Source organism: Labrus mixtus, chromosome 8, assembly GCF_963584025.1.
Source record: "Labrus mixtus chromosome 8, fLabMix1.1, whole genome shotgun sequence".
Taxonomy (NCBI): domain Eukaryota; kingdom Metazoa; phylum Chordata; class Actinopteri; order Labriformes; family Labridae; genus Labrus; species Labrus mixtus.
In genome coordinates this window covers 22,761,111-22,778,730 of record NC_083619.1, presented here as the reverse complement: position 1 = coordinate 22,778,730, position 17,620 = coordinate 22,761,111, and the positions used below count along the sequence as shown (strand labels likewise).

Genomic DNA, 17,620 nt, shown 5'->3' with positions numbered 1-17,620 from the left:
AATATACATGAACATGAATATGCATTAACCATGTTTTATAATCTATCCCTAGGTGTCATTTTTCCAGATATGTTCATGTTTGCTTTATCAGGAGTGCATTGTTTGTTTGATTAAATGTTAAATTCCATGTAAGGAATCTGAACAGTGAAGTCATCGTGACAGGGGATTTTGGGGAACATTTCATGACTTCAGATATCTCAAATGTGGAATAACTAGACTCATCCTGACCTCACACCTGACAGAGCTTATTTCAATAAGATTTCAAGACATTTATAAAAACTACTTGTAGTTGTACTTGTGTATCTTTTGAAAGGTTTATTTTGCCTTTATTTAGAGACAGGACCGTGGATAAAGTCAGAAATGGAAGCGAGAGAGAGAGAGAGAGAGAGAGTGGGAAGTGACATGCGGGAAAGGAGCCGCAGGTCGGATTCAAAAACCGGTTCCGGCTGCTTTGAGGTTTTTGCTTTTTGACTAACCAATAAGCTACCGGCGCCATCTTTAAAGACGCTCAGTAAATGAAGTGGCCTTGCCTCCCGGGTCATTAGCCGGAGTTAATGATCACACTCAGCCCCGCTTTACATAACCACTTTTTGCTTTAATGATTACAATCAAAAACATTTGTACAACATTTTCAACATTAGAAAATGGATGCAGAAATTTTTGGCTGACAGAAACCGCTATGAAAAGAAACAGAGGGACAGAGAGAAGTGGGCACTGCGTGGAAATGAAGTAGAAAAAGAGCTGTATATATCGGCGAGACCAAACAGCTGATGATGTATCAGAAGAAACGTCTCGATTCATTTTATCCATTCTCAGCGCGTGTGCATGGCAGACATGACATTTCTCTTATCTCTTGTTATTTAAACAGCGGAGGGGCTCGTAGCCTATATATGGGAGCTGCATAATGAGAAGCTAAGATGCATCAAGCCTCTACCATCTCTGGCCTTGGTTACGGTTGTCGTCATTACCGAGCACAGGGAAAACATTTTTTCTGATACACCCATATGATGTTCTGTGTTTTGCATCAGTGCCAAGCACAGAGATAGAGGAGGAGAGGTGGATTGTGGGAAAATGTAAGACACAGGAACCACCACTCATCCTTCATTTTCTTATCAAACACACAAAGAAAAAAACGAGGATGACAAAAGGGAATACTGATAAATAACAGTGGAATCAGAGCCATAAATAGACAGTATTGGATATTTAGGACCCTGGAGGGGGTGGAGTCAGCTGAGGTGGAGGAGAACTGGCAGCTAGCCTTCAAGTAACGGGATTTCCCAGTGCAGTGTCCTGTGTGTTGATTGGGCGGCTCTACATCATGGAGCAGGAGGTTTTCCCTGGCTGCACGCCGCCGTCCATCTTCTCTGCCTCCAGGATCATCCTCCGGAAAACCTCCACGGCCGTCTAAAAGAGAGACACACAAACACACTCACAAACGCTGTCACGAGTCTGAGTCACACTACTCTGAATGTTACAGCGGCACGCGCTACATCCAGTGCAGCACATGCCTGTCTGGCTTTAAGCACAACAGAGATTCCATTTATTGTGAGCAAGTCCGGCTACACTGTTTGCCAATTTGACTTTGAGCAGATACACAGACTTCCTGAATATGAAACACTGAGGCGATGTTCACCTAAAGCCCCTCCCTAAATCAGAATGAAGACAATGTAACGAATAGTAGATTCTCTTTTTAACTAATGTTAGATCTGCATGACTTGATCTTTTTTTTATTTCAATCAGGGTTGACTACTGCAATAGTCTTCTAACTGGACTTCCTAAAAAGACGATGAAACAGCGGCAGCTAGAACTCTGACCAGGACTGGAAAAAAAAAAAGGAGCACATTACTCCGGTGTTAAAATCTCTGCACTGGTTCAAGGTTTATTTTTAGAATAGATTTTAAACCACTAGTTTACAACACGCTGAACGCTGTAGGCCCAGAATACACTTTCTGACATGTTTAAAATGTGTCAGCCAAACAGGAACCTCAGATGCGTTGACTCTGGTCGCCTTGTTGAGTCCAGAGTCCGGACTAAAACCCGGTGAAGCAGCTTTCAGTCACTACGCTGCCTGGAACTGGAACGAATTGCCGTGAGAGATGAGATGCGCTCCGAGCGTGAACTTTTAAAATCAAGGTTGAAAACATTTATTTTTTCACGTCCCTTTCAATGAGCCTTTAAGCTTGAAGTTTATTTTTTTAATGTTGTTTTAATTCACTTGTATTGTGCTTTATAAATTATTATTATGTCATCAAATTGCTTTTGTGTTTCTTATATTTCTATCTTTCTAATTTTCTATTTCTATTTTTATCTTTCTAATATTCTACTTTGGTATGATTTCATATGATTTTATCTTTATTTGAACATTTCCTCCTTGTATTTGTATGAACATGTCTTTCTTGTGTAAAGAAGATTGAGTTACATGAAATGTGCGATATAAATAAAGTTACATTGCCTTTTTTTTTTTTTAACACACACAAAATGTGACCTTTTGAGTCCGTGAAGCAAACAGTAGCTGATCTGCTCATTCGAAACGCAGAGCAATGTGAGCATAACTGTGAAACCATGCTTCTGGACACTCGACGAACTTAAGTCTAATACTCAGTCACATTGTACTGTTTTTTTGTTTTTGTTTTGTTCTTTCTTCACTCCGGATGTGAAGAGCTGATTCTGAAGGGAAGTTGAAGGCGAGGTAAGTCCATTGACGGAGCACAATCAAACAACCAGGCTATTCAAAGAGCTTCAGATGAAACAGACAATGAAGTATATTGAGTCAGTTATAGGATATAAGAGGCACAGACAGTTACAGTGCAGTGTTTTCAGAGTTATTGAGATTAACTTCTTTAGTTTATCAACTTATTCCTTAAGGTGTCTGTTTGCAGTTTAAAGTTGTCAAACTGTATGCAGCAGACATACACAGAATACTAAAGACCTTAATTAAGAGCCTAAGACTACACTTCCCAAAATGCAACTTCATATCATCCCATATAATTCTGCTGTCCATATAGCGATTAACTCGGATAAAAGTGTCCTCCGACACTGACGAATGCATTATAACAGTCGTGGAAGTCAGACGTCCTCGATCATGAACACACCTGACTTAACATCAACATGAACAATCCCTTCTTACCGCTCCGTGTAGTGTTTGTGTTGTGCTGCAGCGACCTCTGATTTACCACTAACAGTTTCATTCAGCTGACATGTTGCATGATAAAAGGCTTCACAGGCATGTCTTCTCCTCTCTCTCTTTAGAAGCGTACTACTCTCTTCAAACGGCTGCCGTAGTGTCCTCGTCGCTGTGTTTAACTTTATGAAACATCAGTGTGCTGAGGGCAAACGTGTGTCTCTAGCGGAAAAAAGTACACAGCTACATAACTACGAATGTATTTCTATATTTTTATATATGTGACCAGATTTCGTAACCCTGCTATTTCAGGGTTGCTGTCAACAAAGTTTCACTGTGTTCTTTTATACAATGACAATAAAATGCCTGCCTGCCTATCTATCTATCTATCTATCTATCTATCTATCTATCTATCTATCTATCTACCTACCTATCTATCTATCTACCTACCTATCTATCTATCTACCTACCTATCTATCTATCTATCTATCTATCTATCTACCTACCTATCTATCTATCTACCTACCTATCTATCTATCTATCTATCTATCTATCTATCCATTCATCCATCTGTTCCATGACTTGGAATCAACAACAGAATTCCCAGCACAATCTTTAAAACATTTTTTTGGATACAAATTTGAAGTGATATGTACAAGCTCATGTATTTTAGTTTTCTGAAAGGTCCATTCAGAGCAAAGGAGGACTTCACTCAACTTTTGACACAGGATGTGATGAAGAGAATTAAAGGGAGTTGGCCTTTAAACGCAGAGCTTGCACATTCTGCCACTAGGGGGCTCTCAATCAAAACAATAACAAAAGATGACATAGAGGCTGGCAGGGTATCATGGGACTTCTCTCTGCTACTCCCCCCGTTATGCTCCTCCACCCCCCCCCCCCACCCCAACACACACACACACACAACCCCTGGTGAAAACCAACTCCGAGTTGACCGCACTACAGATGAACGGGCGAATCCGAACTGAGGAAGAGAATATGTTTACCAACGAGCCAATGTGTACAAATATCATTTACATGATGTTTCACTTTCAGCAGCACGTACAGCTAAAGTACGGCAGCTTTCAGCTTTCCTAATGCAGCCGCCTTGGACGTAATATCTGGTGTTTCCATGGTAACGATAAACATGCTGTGAATGTCATGACGGCCGCCACGACAAGACACGTCCCGTTACAACTATCAAATAAAGTATTTCTCTGGCTTTGATAACTGATGGAAATATTTGAGGTAATGAAAGTACTCAACAACAACAAAAACATAAAGCGTCGGTTTAGTCCAATTTTAATGAATGTCGATTTTATTTTAGTATATAAAATTCTAATCACAATTTCTGTATTGTGCCGTTAAGGACTCTAACTTTAAATAGAACTGAGTGAATCCTTTTGCCTGACAAATCACATCAAACCTTGTGACTGTTCAGAATTCAAATTCAAGACAACTACTACGAATGTAAGCATGCGATAAGTATGTAAGAGTAAGAAATGTTACTCTAATGACGCATTTCAAACGGATAGCTAAACTGTACTGTCGAAAGAACAATTTCAAATTAAACATAAACAACAAGCTCGCTGCTTCACCAACGCTCTGCTGTGTCAGCCTCTTACCTGGTTCTCTTTAGCCGAGGACTCCATGAAGGCAGCGTTCCAGGACTCAGCTAATGCTTTTCCTTCTTCACAACTGATTACTCTGTAGGAAGAAAATATTGCCCCCCCACACACACACACACACACACACACACACACAGAGTGACAGAAGGTGAGTAAGTGGATCAGAATAACACACATAAATATTTCATATCGAGGCTGCAGTGTCAGCTTCTAAAGAAACGACTCCAGTGAACACTTCCATCGAGTAAACATACACAGAGAAATGACTTCACCTTTTCTTCAGAGTGATCAGTGAACTACACATCACAATCCTGTCTGTATTCCTATTAAGGCTCAAATGTACTCACTTTTCAACCACGCGTACTACTGGAGTGTTCCTCTAGAGGGAGCACCACATAAATCAGAGGGTGTTTAGTAGAGATGATCTGTCGCCAGCTATTTTGGCACGCATGGTTGTTGCTATGCACCTAATTTAATAACTGCTATTAAAAAGTAAATAATCTTCAGAAAAGGTAAAGGGGTGATAATGGATTTAAAGTGTCTTAAGAATGTAAATTCTGGTTGGTGTTTTTTTTTGGATTTTGAATATTTAAAAAAATCAGATATTCAAAAAAACCAAGTACTTTGAGTTTTCTCAGGGTTTAGTGTATCATGTGTCAGACTGCATGTTGAGTTTGGAATTCCTGCCATTAAAGGTCCCATATTATGCTTTTTCTGGTTTTATATGCTCTTCAGTGTGTTTTCCAAGTGTCCTGTGCATGTTTAGGCACATCTATGTGCAGAAATTCAAAGTCCGCGGAAACGCGGCTTCTCCTACGTCCTCCTGTTAGCTGTAACATTAGCCGCATGTAACGCTCGGTTCTAGCCCCCCTCCATAAAAATGTGTCAGTCCGACGTCATTGTCAGTGTGAGATCACTGATCTAAGCCCATTGGCTCATTGTGGCAAGCCCAGCAGTTCATGTTGCACGCCCGTTAACTTCTGTAGCACGCCCACGATATGCCGTAGCCTGCGGCAGCACAGTATTGCTAAGGTGCTAATGTTTATGCTCCCCTCGGACGGAGCCAGTGGCTGCATTCCCAATATGGTAAAAGAGGCGGGACATTTCCGAGAGCGGATCGGCAGACCAATCAGAGCAGACTTGGCCCACGTGGAGTCTAACAGTGTGGGCTCAACAGAGTGTAGCTGACGGACTCAGAGCGGAGAGGGAGCAAGGAGGAGCAGTACATGAAAACAGACACTTTTTTCTGACTTTAGCTATTGTGAACGTACAAAAGTAGGTACATATGTAATATATGGGCTCTTTAAGAGCCGACAAAAAAGATGCAGGAAATTGTGACTTGAACTTTCACGTGCTACGTCCTCTGTGTACCTAGAAGAGTATGAGTTTGACCTCATGTACAATGAAGGAGTGTGATTGGACGTACCGCTCCATATGTAGGTCGTTCTTGTTCCCAACTAGCATAATTGGTACTCTGCATGAGAGGGAGAAGCACAGAGCATATTGTCAGATTGGAATGATGAATTACATCCTGTTTAGAAAGCCTGGGTTCAAAAGAGCAGGAAGAAAGGAAGAAGAAGAAGAGAGCTATGAAGCAGAAAAAGAAGGAGAAGAAAATGAAGTGGAAATAGAAGCAGTGGGAGAGGAAGAAAAAAAAGCAAAAGAAGAGGATGAAGAAGAAAGAGAAAAGGAAGAAGAAATACTTACTGAACTTTTCCCACCATGTCCAATAGTTTTTCATGGATAACTTGTACAACTTCAAAGCTGGAAGACACGAGGGAAACGTTTTTTTTTCTTTCTTCATCATTCATAAGAACAAGGATACTGTTTGCCTTATTAGAGCAGAAGAGATTACCTTTTATTAGACGTGACTGAATAGACCAGAATGTAACCGTTGATGTCTATGGAGTACGTCTGTGGGAAGATGGAGTACTCATCCTGCAGAGGCAGAGAACATTTTCAAGCAATTAGTATGCAAAGCTGAAGGAATGAAATGCCATCTGACTAATGAATGAAGCAGAATTAACACCAAACTATTGGAATAACACAATCATGGGAACACAACATTTGGCATTCAAATCAATACAAGGCCGACAGACGACAGAAACACACTGAGTCATACCTGTCCTGCTGTGTCTACCAGCTGAAGATGGTACTCTTGTCCGTTTATTGTGATCATTTTAGTAAAAGCTGCAGGTAGAAGAGAGGAGACACGTTAAATACTCACTGTGGATAATTCCGATTAAACACTTAAATGCACTGAAAGCGAGACAATCCCTTTCAAAGTACCACACAGTAGCACATCTCCACACGCTGTACTATATAGCTGACTGCATCTTCATCACTCTACGACGCTTTTCAGTGTGCAAATCTCAAGACGCAGCCCCGTTATGGATCCTTCCTCGGTGCCACCGAGTTCATTCAGCAGCAGAAATGTCGATATCTGCCGAGAGATGGGTCATATTATCTACAGCAGGGCTGAGGCATCGCTCTGCCCGCAGCTTCATGCTGATAACGCTGACACTTCACTATATGTTAAGCATCCAGACTTTATTTATAGATACAGACCACACAGTCGAGAAACACGGGGTGATATGTGAGCGTACATGTCGGGGGAAAAAACAGCCTACAGGGGAAGGTTCGACTCAAATCTCCTGAGTGTCTGGGAATGTGTGTGTTTAGGAGGCTGATGAATTACAGTATGTTCTCTCCCACGGAAGAAAGAAAACTAAACAAACTGTCTGCTAAAGTAGCTCCAAGAAAGATGTCCTCTCTCTGAGCCTGTGATGTGCAAACTCATACGAGCAGTACGGACGGCTGTGGCTCAGTTGGTGGAGTCGGTCGTCTCCAAACCGGAAGGTCAGGGTTCAATCCCCGGCTCTGATGTGTCCTCGGGCAAGACTTAACCCCAAGTTAAGTCCCGCCGCTTCGTCGGCAGCGTATTAATGTGTATTAATTGGGATTAGTTAATACTGATGGACACTTTACATACTGCTAGGAATAACTTCAGTTTCTCATATTTCTAAAAATGATATAGAATCTATCTTCCAGGAGTACAATTAAAGAATTAAGGCAAAAATTCAGTGCCGATTTTGGATATGGGTATTATCTACAATATGGACTCGAAGTTTAAACAACTGGGCTGATCCTGGTCAATCAACTCACATTCAGAATCAGACTCAGAATCAGGTTTCTTGCAGAGTAGGTTGACACAAACATGGAATTTGTCTTGGTGAAAAAATAATGTAGAGGGAGGCAGAATAAAGAATACAGCAGAACTCCTGCTGTCGAAGGATCTTTAAAAGAACAAGTTAAAAACACAATATTAAATGAAATACAAGAGGTGCAATGGAGGAGCTGTACAGGAATGTGCAACATGAGTGTAAATATCATACAGTATTAAAATGAGACAGTGTGTAATGTACATATACATTTATATACTTTAAGGGATTATTTAAACGTGTTCTGCTTCCTGTTTGTTTTAATGTGAGAAACTGCTGCTTGTCTCAGTTTCATTTCATTGTAAATTAAACATTTAAACCTATTTCATCAAGTTTTGATCTATTGATCGTCGGAGGTTTACATTTTGCAACTTATTGACATTTTCGCGACAAGTCAAGAAAGTAGTGAACAAGGTAATCGATTATGAAAACGATACAGCTCGCTGAAGCTCTGTAGTTTACGCCGCAGGATTGAAGAAGTGCATTTGATTATGTATACAAGCAGCTGCTCATCATGTGACTGCACTTCCATATTAAGGTCACATGATAATAGCTATCTCCGTGGCAACCCACAAGGAAAGCCAGGAGAAGTGGCTGAAAGGAAAACAGTATAGGTACACTTTAGAGAGTATAGCCTAAATCTCGTTATATGTAGACTACAAAAGATGTAACGCACCCTAAAGTGTTTTTTTCACAGCAGAGGTAGACCACCGGGTCTGAAAACCACCTCTGCTTACATCACAATAAGAACCATTGACTTGTGTTCAGTCTATTGCGACAGAGAGATGCTGCAGGATCAGATTCTCCCAACGCTTTTCTTTGGGAAACCCTGTCCGTGTGTCAGTGTGTAGCAAAAAAAATAAATCTACTCACTGTTTTCTATTGTTGGGTCATAGGAGTCAACAAACTGGCCCTCCACAAACTGAATCGTCAAGGAGGACTTTCCTGCAAAACACAAGAGGACGACGGTCAACATTGAGCCTTTGCATGTTAAGAGATCATTCAAAATGTGGAAAACACAACTCACTGGCTCCTTCATAGGTACACTGTCACTGTGGACACTTTCAGATCAAAATACTTTATGGTTATTTCTGAGGTTGCAGTGTGTGTGTGTGTGTGTGTGTGTCTGTCTGTGTGTGTGTGTGTGTGTGTGTGTGTGTGTGTGTGTGTGTGTGTGTGTGTGTCTGTGTGTGTGTGTGTGTGTGTGTGTGTGTGTGTGTGTGTGTGTGTGTGTGTTTTCTGACCCTCTCATGTGCATTTTTTTTAAATTGTAGTGCTGTTAACCTGATTGCATGGTATTAAAAGATGCTCTCCTTACATCCTTGTATCTGGTCTGACAATTTATGCACATGAGAGGGTCAGAAAACACACACACAAAACATTTTTTTTGTTTTGTTTTTAATGACAACTAAAACAAGAAATGCTCAGCTTTGTGAAAGTAGTCTTCATGGCTGAGCTGTTTTATTAACATAAATTAGATTGTACACTCGCACCAGAGAAATGGCCAGTGAGTTACACTGTGGATAGCATCAAAAGTTAATAATAATAGTATTCATTTATTCATCTAAATTGTAGCTCGGGGATGTATTAAGCCGAGGACTGAGAGGCCTCAGATAGCTGGTTATCATATTGACTGTAGTGGCGATATCTATAGTCTATAAATAACAAAAACTCCAAACAAATGATAAACGTAACACAAACTCATAATAAAGCCACTGAGGCACCTAGAGGGTGAATCTTACGCAGGATATATTAATAAGTCCATTGTCCAGATGATGATTGAAGGTTTTAGGGTGGTTTATTTTATCCAGACACATCAAGCAGGCAACCAACAACAACAAAAAAACGCTGCTGTCTCTCTTGCCCTGTCATCCTGCCATTGCATCCTGGCTTCCTGGTAAAAAAAACAACAACCCATTAACCCATTAGGTGCCTGACCTGAGTCTCACCTGGCTAAATGGCTATATAGACACACCCATGTACAGACTCCACCCTTATGCCCCCAAGTAGCAAAATAAAGGAATGGAAATAACTCATATGAATGTAAACAATAATAATCAAAACACCCCGAACATAATCTAATCTTTCTTACCGAAGGCCATAACTCTGTACAACAGCTCACCTCATGCGAGCAGAGAACTGTCATCATGATAATATCTGTCTCTCCAAACTGTAATCTGTTCTGCACATGTTTAAATTTACAAATTATCCCTGCACTCATGTTCACTTCATTTGGCTGTCTACTCGCCAGTTATATTGTATAGTTTCTGCTTGTAATATGTCGACACTCATGCACTTTAACTTATGTCAATACTGTCCATTTACTACACTGTTTTTGCACATTTACATTCAATCTTCCATATTTAATCTTCCTATTTAAGACTAGTAATGCTTAGTTAAATCCTGGTTGTATATATTCACATTCTTATTTTTGATATATTTTAGTACTTATTTATTTGTATTTAATATTATATTGTGTTTAGATTGCTAACATTGTGTTTTTACTCATATTGTGTGTTTGGATAACCTGCTGCTGTAACGCCACAATTTCCCAGTTTGGGATCAATAAAGTCATTCTATTCTATTCTATTCTATTCTATAATATTCAAATGTATCCCCAAAATATCCCCAAAATAAGAATATAGACTTTCACTTAATTTAGGAACAGTGAATAGCTGTAATATTGACATAATGGAAAATATACTGCAGCTTCAATAGGCTTCATTCATAATTAAAATGCCAACAAGACTCACGCAAAGGCACAGCATATTAAAAACCATTAAGTTGCAGCATGTGAGGTGACATTATAGAGATGTCACTGTGGGGGGAAATCACAGAGATCTTGGTTTTCTATCTGGGCCTTGAGGTGTGATATCTGTGTGTGCCATCTTGACGTCCACAGCATCCCCCCACACACACACACACAAAACTACGCTAAAATAAAACTGCACAGTAATGCGTCAAACCCCGCGGTCCTTCTCAGAGGCCTGCTCACAGCATGGCTCCAACCAACGCCGCCAGGGTGGGGGGGTCACTGATGGGGAGGAGAGGAGGAGAGGAGGAGAGGGGGGGAGGGGGGGGAGGGGGATTATCATTTACACCAGTTCGCGCTAAAATAACCAGTACATAATGTTATGGGAAGGCCTCGTGTTTTAACACCCCCATCAAGGCCACGCACATCACCTGGTGGCGCTGCGGGACACGTCGTCCTCTCTATAATTTAAGTCCATTATAGGAGGCGTAAACCGCGATTTACATTGACCAGAAAAGGCCGCAGAAAATCGACCTTTTTTTTTGCGTCGCATATCCCAGGGCACCTTTAGATTGAAATTCAAAACCTCCTCGTGGGAACTCACCTACGGATCTGTACCCGAGGATGGCGATTTTTCGTGATTTCGGCTGCGGCATATCTCGTCCTGGTTATCGCATCTAGTCCTCGGGGTGCACCGCAACCTCCAACCGGAATGGCATCCAAATTCAAGGGGAGCAGATGTTCGACATGCAGCTTCGGGAATCCCTCTTCTTCGTTCGTTTTTTTTTAAAAAAAGTTAAATTTGACGTCAAAAATGTTGGGGGGGGTAGGAAAAAAAAAGTGTTATTTCAGGTCATCTAGCAAAAAAGCATGGAGTGGCTATGGATGTACAATAACTGCGTCACTCCCCTTTGCAATGTAATGAATTAGTAATTACTGCTCCCACCTAATTGGCTACACGAGGAATAAAGGCGGGCGCTGAGGCCTGTTGTAAAGCTCTGGTTGGATGAGACCGCTGTCCGTCAGGAAACAAGTGTCCCTTTTCCTGAAATATGATTGGCTGTCACACGCGTTATGACGTGCTGGGTGGATGAGTGGAATGTCATTCATATCTGTGGGTCAGGGAGCAGCCAGACTTACGGCTCCATCAGAGACGTCTTTTCTGTATTTATTCACATGTAAACACTGAAGTTATTATGTAATGACCTCGATAACAACGTGATATATTAAATACAGTTTTACTCATTCTAAATGGGTCGTATTCTCATTGATGTTTATGGTAGGCCAGTCCCATTAAACGTCCTATATATTGAATAGTCTTTATTCAGTTGCCTACCAAAGCTAAATAATTACTGTAAAAAAAAAAATTGCACACGTCAAAGATGGGATAGACAACAAAACAGTAAATTTACACCATAAAGAATATATTAAGAACATTTTACTGTGCACAGACTTCAATAAATAAATTAAGTTGTAAATCCCTAATTTGATCTTGCTTTTTAAGACAGTATGCCAACCTGCTGCACAGCTGGTACGCATAGTATCATCATGTCTTTTTGTGGACTGATGTTGAAGTAGCCTACATCTTTATTTTTGGTGTCTTGCTGCTTTTTTCTCCTTATTTTTAATTCACTTACTAGTCGTCAAAACTGGGCATAAAACTGGGATGGGCTTTTATTTGAAATTTTATGATTTTGCCCATTAAATTATTATAGAAATATATGTATACAAAATACGGAAATTAACCTGAATAACAGCCAACATTCCCGAGCCTGTAAAAGGACTATCGCACTGTTTTTTTTAGTTTTAATAATAATTATCAAAGTTAGGCATGACATATAAAACACATGGTTTACTAAAACACATTGTTTTGGTTTGCATCTGCCACCAATCAGGACATCCTTAAAGCACATGAAAGGCATTCTCTTAAAAAAAATGACAGTCTTACACACAGGTCTTTGTAAGTGTTATTTGGAAGACAAAATACTTTCTAACTTTCTGGGAGATGCAGGGTTTCTGTTGTCAATGTTAAATCGGCATGTTTTCTGAAGTTTCATAGTCAAAGACAAATCAGTATTTTGCACATTTACTTTGTCATCAATATTAATTCAATTACCGGTAAACTTTTTCTTGTAAGATGTGTCAGAACTGTGCAATAACCCTGTGAAAAAAACACACCCACTTTACCTGTAAATAAAATCATGTATCTGGATTTGTACAGCACATGTATAACCTTAATACCATCCCCAAAATCTGTCATTAACCACTGCACACAATGAAAATAATCTGATGTAATTGAATCCACATTTTATATTTCATTTATTCTCATGTTATTTTCAGCATCCTTTGCACTCCATAATATTGCAAGATTGTCTTATGTAGGCATGAATATCTTTTTTATATAGTTACATTTAGTCATTTTTTATTAATGCTTGTCTCGTACATTGAGAGCTCAGTTCACTGAAGTCAAATTCTTTGTATGTGCTCACTCACCTGACCAAAACAGCTGATTCTCAGTTCACATGTGCACTTCAGCAACAATAAGCATGTTACTCACAAATACGTCAACAGCAGTATTATGTTTTATACACTGATAAGGGCATTTGAAGGACTCATGAAAAAGTGATGTACCATTACCAAGACGTGTAACTAAGTATCAGATAGAGGTCCATATAGGTATAAAATGAAACACTCTGATAACTGACAGTGTGGTTATGATTGGCTGTAATCAGGTAAGACAGTAAAAAGCATAAAAACAATAAATGTGAATAACTGCTTTTACAAAACAAGCACAGACAAAAACCAATGTTTCTACAGAAGATGTGAATAAAATAATACTCCGCACATACCTGAAAATGTCCAGTAGATGTCCCCATAACACCATTTTTACCTCACACAGGATCCACCTTGAGTACCCGAGTGCATTTCTGAAAATCTCAAACAGCTATAATATACTGCCAAAGAAACATCACCCTCTAATTACTGTTTATTTCCATTTCTCACTGTTTGCTCACTGTTTCTCAAGCTGTGGGTGACAATAACACAACTCTCTCTCCAAGGAGCAAAACACTGTGCCTCAACAACACATAAATCAGTCTGCACACATCCCTGATTATCTGAGCTGATAGTGGATTCCATTATTGATGTTAAAATACCCAGGTCTTAATATAACCAAGCCACAGGCATGCAACAATACCAGAGGATCTCCGGCCACAATTAGTGGGTTAAGCCCGGAGGCAGACACCGGAATCCGTGGCAAAGGTGGTGAGGATGATTAGAGTCCTCTTTGTTTTTATAAACTTTCTTATGTGTGTCAATCCCTTAAAACTGTATATGGGTGCATTTGCATAATGTTTGAAAGAGTTTAGGTGCAAAAAAAACATTCAAGAAATGATCATGCACTTGCTCAGAAATAGCCAGTAGACCCAAGGGTGTGCAGTTTGTTTTTTTTCTTGCACCGTGACCGATGAAATCCCTTGTTTCCTTGTCACGTCCCGGGCCATTACTACTTAATCACAGAACTGTCCAAGTCCCCACGTCGGTAAGACCCAACTGTTTTGCCTCCACACACACTTCTCAGCACTGGATACAAGAAATCACTGGTGTCAGCAATAGGCGATTTGTTCTGCATGACATTGGGTGTCAGGGAAAAAAAAAAAAAAAAGCTCAACTGAAATCGCTGAAGGGTGCCTGCAATGACTCCACACACACACAAATACACACTCAACACCATGTCTGCCTCTCAATCGCTCTCTCTTTCTCTCTCAAACACACACACACACACACACACTGAGGAAATTATGATGACCAAGAATAGGTCACACTGGTAATACAGCCATGTTCTAGCCAGGGATTACAGTGTGCTGACACAGGCAGACGATAAATACCTCCATGCAGGAACAACAGGTGTCTGACAAGATTGTTTCACTTTAATAAAAGGCTTACACAAGCTTCACAGAAATAATACATTAAGCTCTTTTAGACATGCTGGCCTTTTATTGCTTCATCCCTTGTGATTGGAAAATGTCTTCTTCTTTTTTTTTTTTTTTTTTGTACCCCAAGAATTAATCTCTCAGAACCTTGCATGCAACAAGCGAAGGGAGATGTTGATGGTTAATGTCACAAGATCGATATTCTCATCACAAATACAACTGCAGGTTGAAAAATAAACTAAAAACACTTTTCTGAGCTCAAACAAGCTAGTGGACATGCAGCTGGAGTCGTGTTTTTCTGAACCCTGGGTGTCTTTTCAACTCGCTGTGAAAGCACCCCCCCCCCCTCCCGCCGGCTCTGTTAGTATGCCAGCCTGAGCGCCAGCAGAGCGAGTCAGCCACATCCTCCAGCTGGGTCTGTGCCACCAACGGGCACCTGGACCCACTCGCAAACCTCATGAAACGAGACGCATATTTAACTCAGAGGAGTGCATTTGTGAGGCGTCTTCCACCAGCCACTTTTGTATGACGCCTATAACGCCACCTTCATTCATTCAGTCGTCTTTGAGCGTTTTATCCACCTATTGGGGGCATTTTTTTAAACCGGCTGATTCACTCTTCAGGCGGCGCCTCAGCTGTTGGACCACGTCCAGAGTCACACAGGCCAGAGAGACAGCCATCGTTATCCAACTCTCACAAGGTGTCATTGTAGGGATCCAATGATTACCATATCAGCACCACATGAAACATTTATGGCTCGCTGGCAGTGATGGCCTGGCAGGCATCCTAATTTCTAGAGCAGAGCTTGTCAGATTCTATTGTTGCAGGTTCTGGTGATATGAACAGAAAAAAAAGAAAAAAAAAAAAAGCAACAGTGGAAAAAACTGAGCTGCCACCTGCAGTCATAAGAAAACTTCTTAATATGAATTTCTCCACCACACCTGACACACAAGCAAAGACGGAGTCCCACTCTCTTCACTTCATGTTATTCTCCCCCTCCACTCACTCATACAAACACCATCACCCGTCTCAGTAAGTTAGTCTAAACTCCCAGTGCTCCCTTCCATTTGTTTTTGTTTTTTGCTGCTTTACTGCTCATTAGCTAAATTACAAACCATTTAATTCAAACTACTCCTGCTACCATGACATCATTTGGTGATATAATAAAAAAAAGTCTTACTGTAAAAACAGTCCACAAGGCTAAGACAGTCCCATGCTAGTCATGCATACAGCTATACAATATCAGACCACAATTATCTTTCCTGTCTTGGAACTTCTCCCAAATGTAATGCTTAACTCTAAAGACTCTTTTTCACTTCTTTTTTTGGCTAAATAATAAAATGTTTTGACTTAGTATGACTTGTCTTTTCCAGAAACACAACTTCCCTTCACCTTGATAGCAGAAAGGTTCAGCATGTGTTGGTGGTATGCTAATATCAATTTAACCTTTGGGCCAGCTAGCTTTAACTATAGGCCTATCTGTTTGTAGGTTTTCTTGACATCCTAAGGCTTTGAGTATCTGTCTTTTACTTATTCTAATCTCCCTTTGTGAAATATTTGCAGTAAGAACAATCTTGATTTACTTAATCCTACTACATCCAAATGTCTGAACTCTGGACCCATTTTTTCCATCGCGTTTTGTTTGCAGCAATACTTTCTGCAGTTTATTTTAGTGACATTTTAGTGGCCGCTAGATTTAGTGACATCTAGCGGCGATATTACAGAATGCATCGCACTGACAACCGCACCCCTGACCCCTGACCCACAGCATTAGGTGTGTAGGACAAACTACGGTGGCCGCCAAACTCAACGAAACAAAACACAATATGCATGTTTATAAGGTTCGTTTTTTTTTTTTTTGTCTGTTCTGGGTTTCTGTAGAAACATGGCGATATGACACGGCGGGCTTCTTTGACAGGACCAGCTACCTCTGTTGATTTTAAGTGTTAACTTTAAGGTAACAACAACACAACAATTTAGTCATTCATCTGATAATAAGTCATGAAAACATGTTGATGCAAGCAGTTTGTATTGTGAACAATATATTTCCTCTTATAGTGTGATGCTACTCTTTCCAAATTAGCTCCCTTGAAATGGTTTAAATCCAAGACTGGGTCAGAAATAAATGTAGCCTAGCCTACAAGTTAATAGAATACCTGACCAGGCATGCAAACAGAGTGCTGTATCGGGGGTGAAAAGTTATGATGATTACAGGGGAACCATGACTTACAGGGGCCCTGAAAATATTGTACATTAGTGAATCTTTTCAATATTAAAATAGTTAATTCGTGGCAACCATGTGTAGGAAAATCATTTTCCATCCACCCATTATCTATAGCGCTGTTTTCCGTTCAGAGTGGGTGGCTTTAGCTGATCCCAGCGATCATTGGGAGAGAGGCGCGGTACACCCTGGACTGGTTGCGAGTCAATCACAGGGCTGACATACGAAGACAAACAACCAGGCACACACAAACCTACTGGCATTTAGAGAGTCACCAAACCTAACAAGCATGTCTTTGGACTGTGTAAGCCAGAGTACCCAGAAAATGCACAGGGACGACTTGCAAACTCCAATATTCGATTTATTTTCTGGCTTCAGACTTTATTTGGATAGGATAGTGGATAGAGAGTGGGGAGTGATGTGCAGAAAAGGAGCCCCCTGCTTGAAGGACCATCGCCTCCTCATGGGGCATAACCCAACCGCTAGGCCATGTGCGTCACTTATTTTCAATCTTTGGCAGAGCCTACTTCAAATTTGGCTACGTGATGACGACTCACAATCTTCTTAAAATTACAAAAAATTTGAAAAAAAATGTATTTTCTTAAGACATCAAACTAATATTATTATGCTAAAGAACAAACCTTCATGCTGAATTATAATTTCTCTTGCAGATTTTGACCTTTTTATTGTGACGCCTGTGAGGATTTTTTTATTGTGATGATTGATCATGGTGTGTTTAGGGTTTTAA

At 40.4% G+C, this 17,620-nt stretch overlaps 1 protein-coding gene across 1 annotated transcript; it reads right to left on the bottom strand.

The window, feature by feature from the left end:
• Positions 1-574: 574 nt before the first annotated feature.
• rheb (Ras homolog, mTORC1 binding) lies at positions 575-11,612 on the bottom strand. The gene is made up of 8 exons (XM_061045231.1): positions 11,324-11,612; positions 8,841-8,912; positions 6,869-6,936; positions 6,602-6,684; positions 6,454-6,510; positions 6,173-6,220; positions 4,744-4,825; positions 575-1,404 (listed from the first exon to the last, which is right to left on the bottom strand). Exons 1-8 carry the CDS (start codon positions 11,373-11,375, stop codon positions 1,312-1,314), a joined length of 555 nt encoding a protein of 184 aa, XP_060901214.1. The 5' UTR covers positions 11,376-11,612; the 3' UTR covers positions 575-1,311.
• Positions 11,613-17,620: the final 6,008 nt, after the last annotated feature.

Excerpts from the sequence above, each read along its gene's own strand:
- rheb (XM_061045231.1), bottom strand. The coding sequence starts at position 11,375 with ATGCCGCAGCCGAAATCACGAAAAATCGCCATCCTCGGGTACAGATCC. Across the intron at positions 6,511-6,601 it reads TCAGTCACGTCTAATAAAAG|CTTTGAAGTTGTACAAGTTA; the intron begins GTAATCTCTTCT and ends CGTGTCTTCCAG. Across the intron at positions 1,405-4,743 it reads CCTCGGCTAAAGAGAACCAG|ACGGCCGTGGAGGTTTTCCG; the intron begins GTAAGAGGCTGA and ends TCTCTCTTTTAG.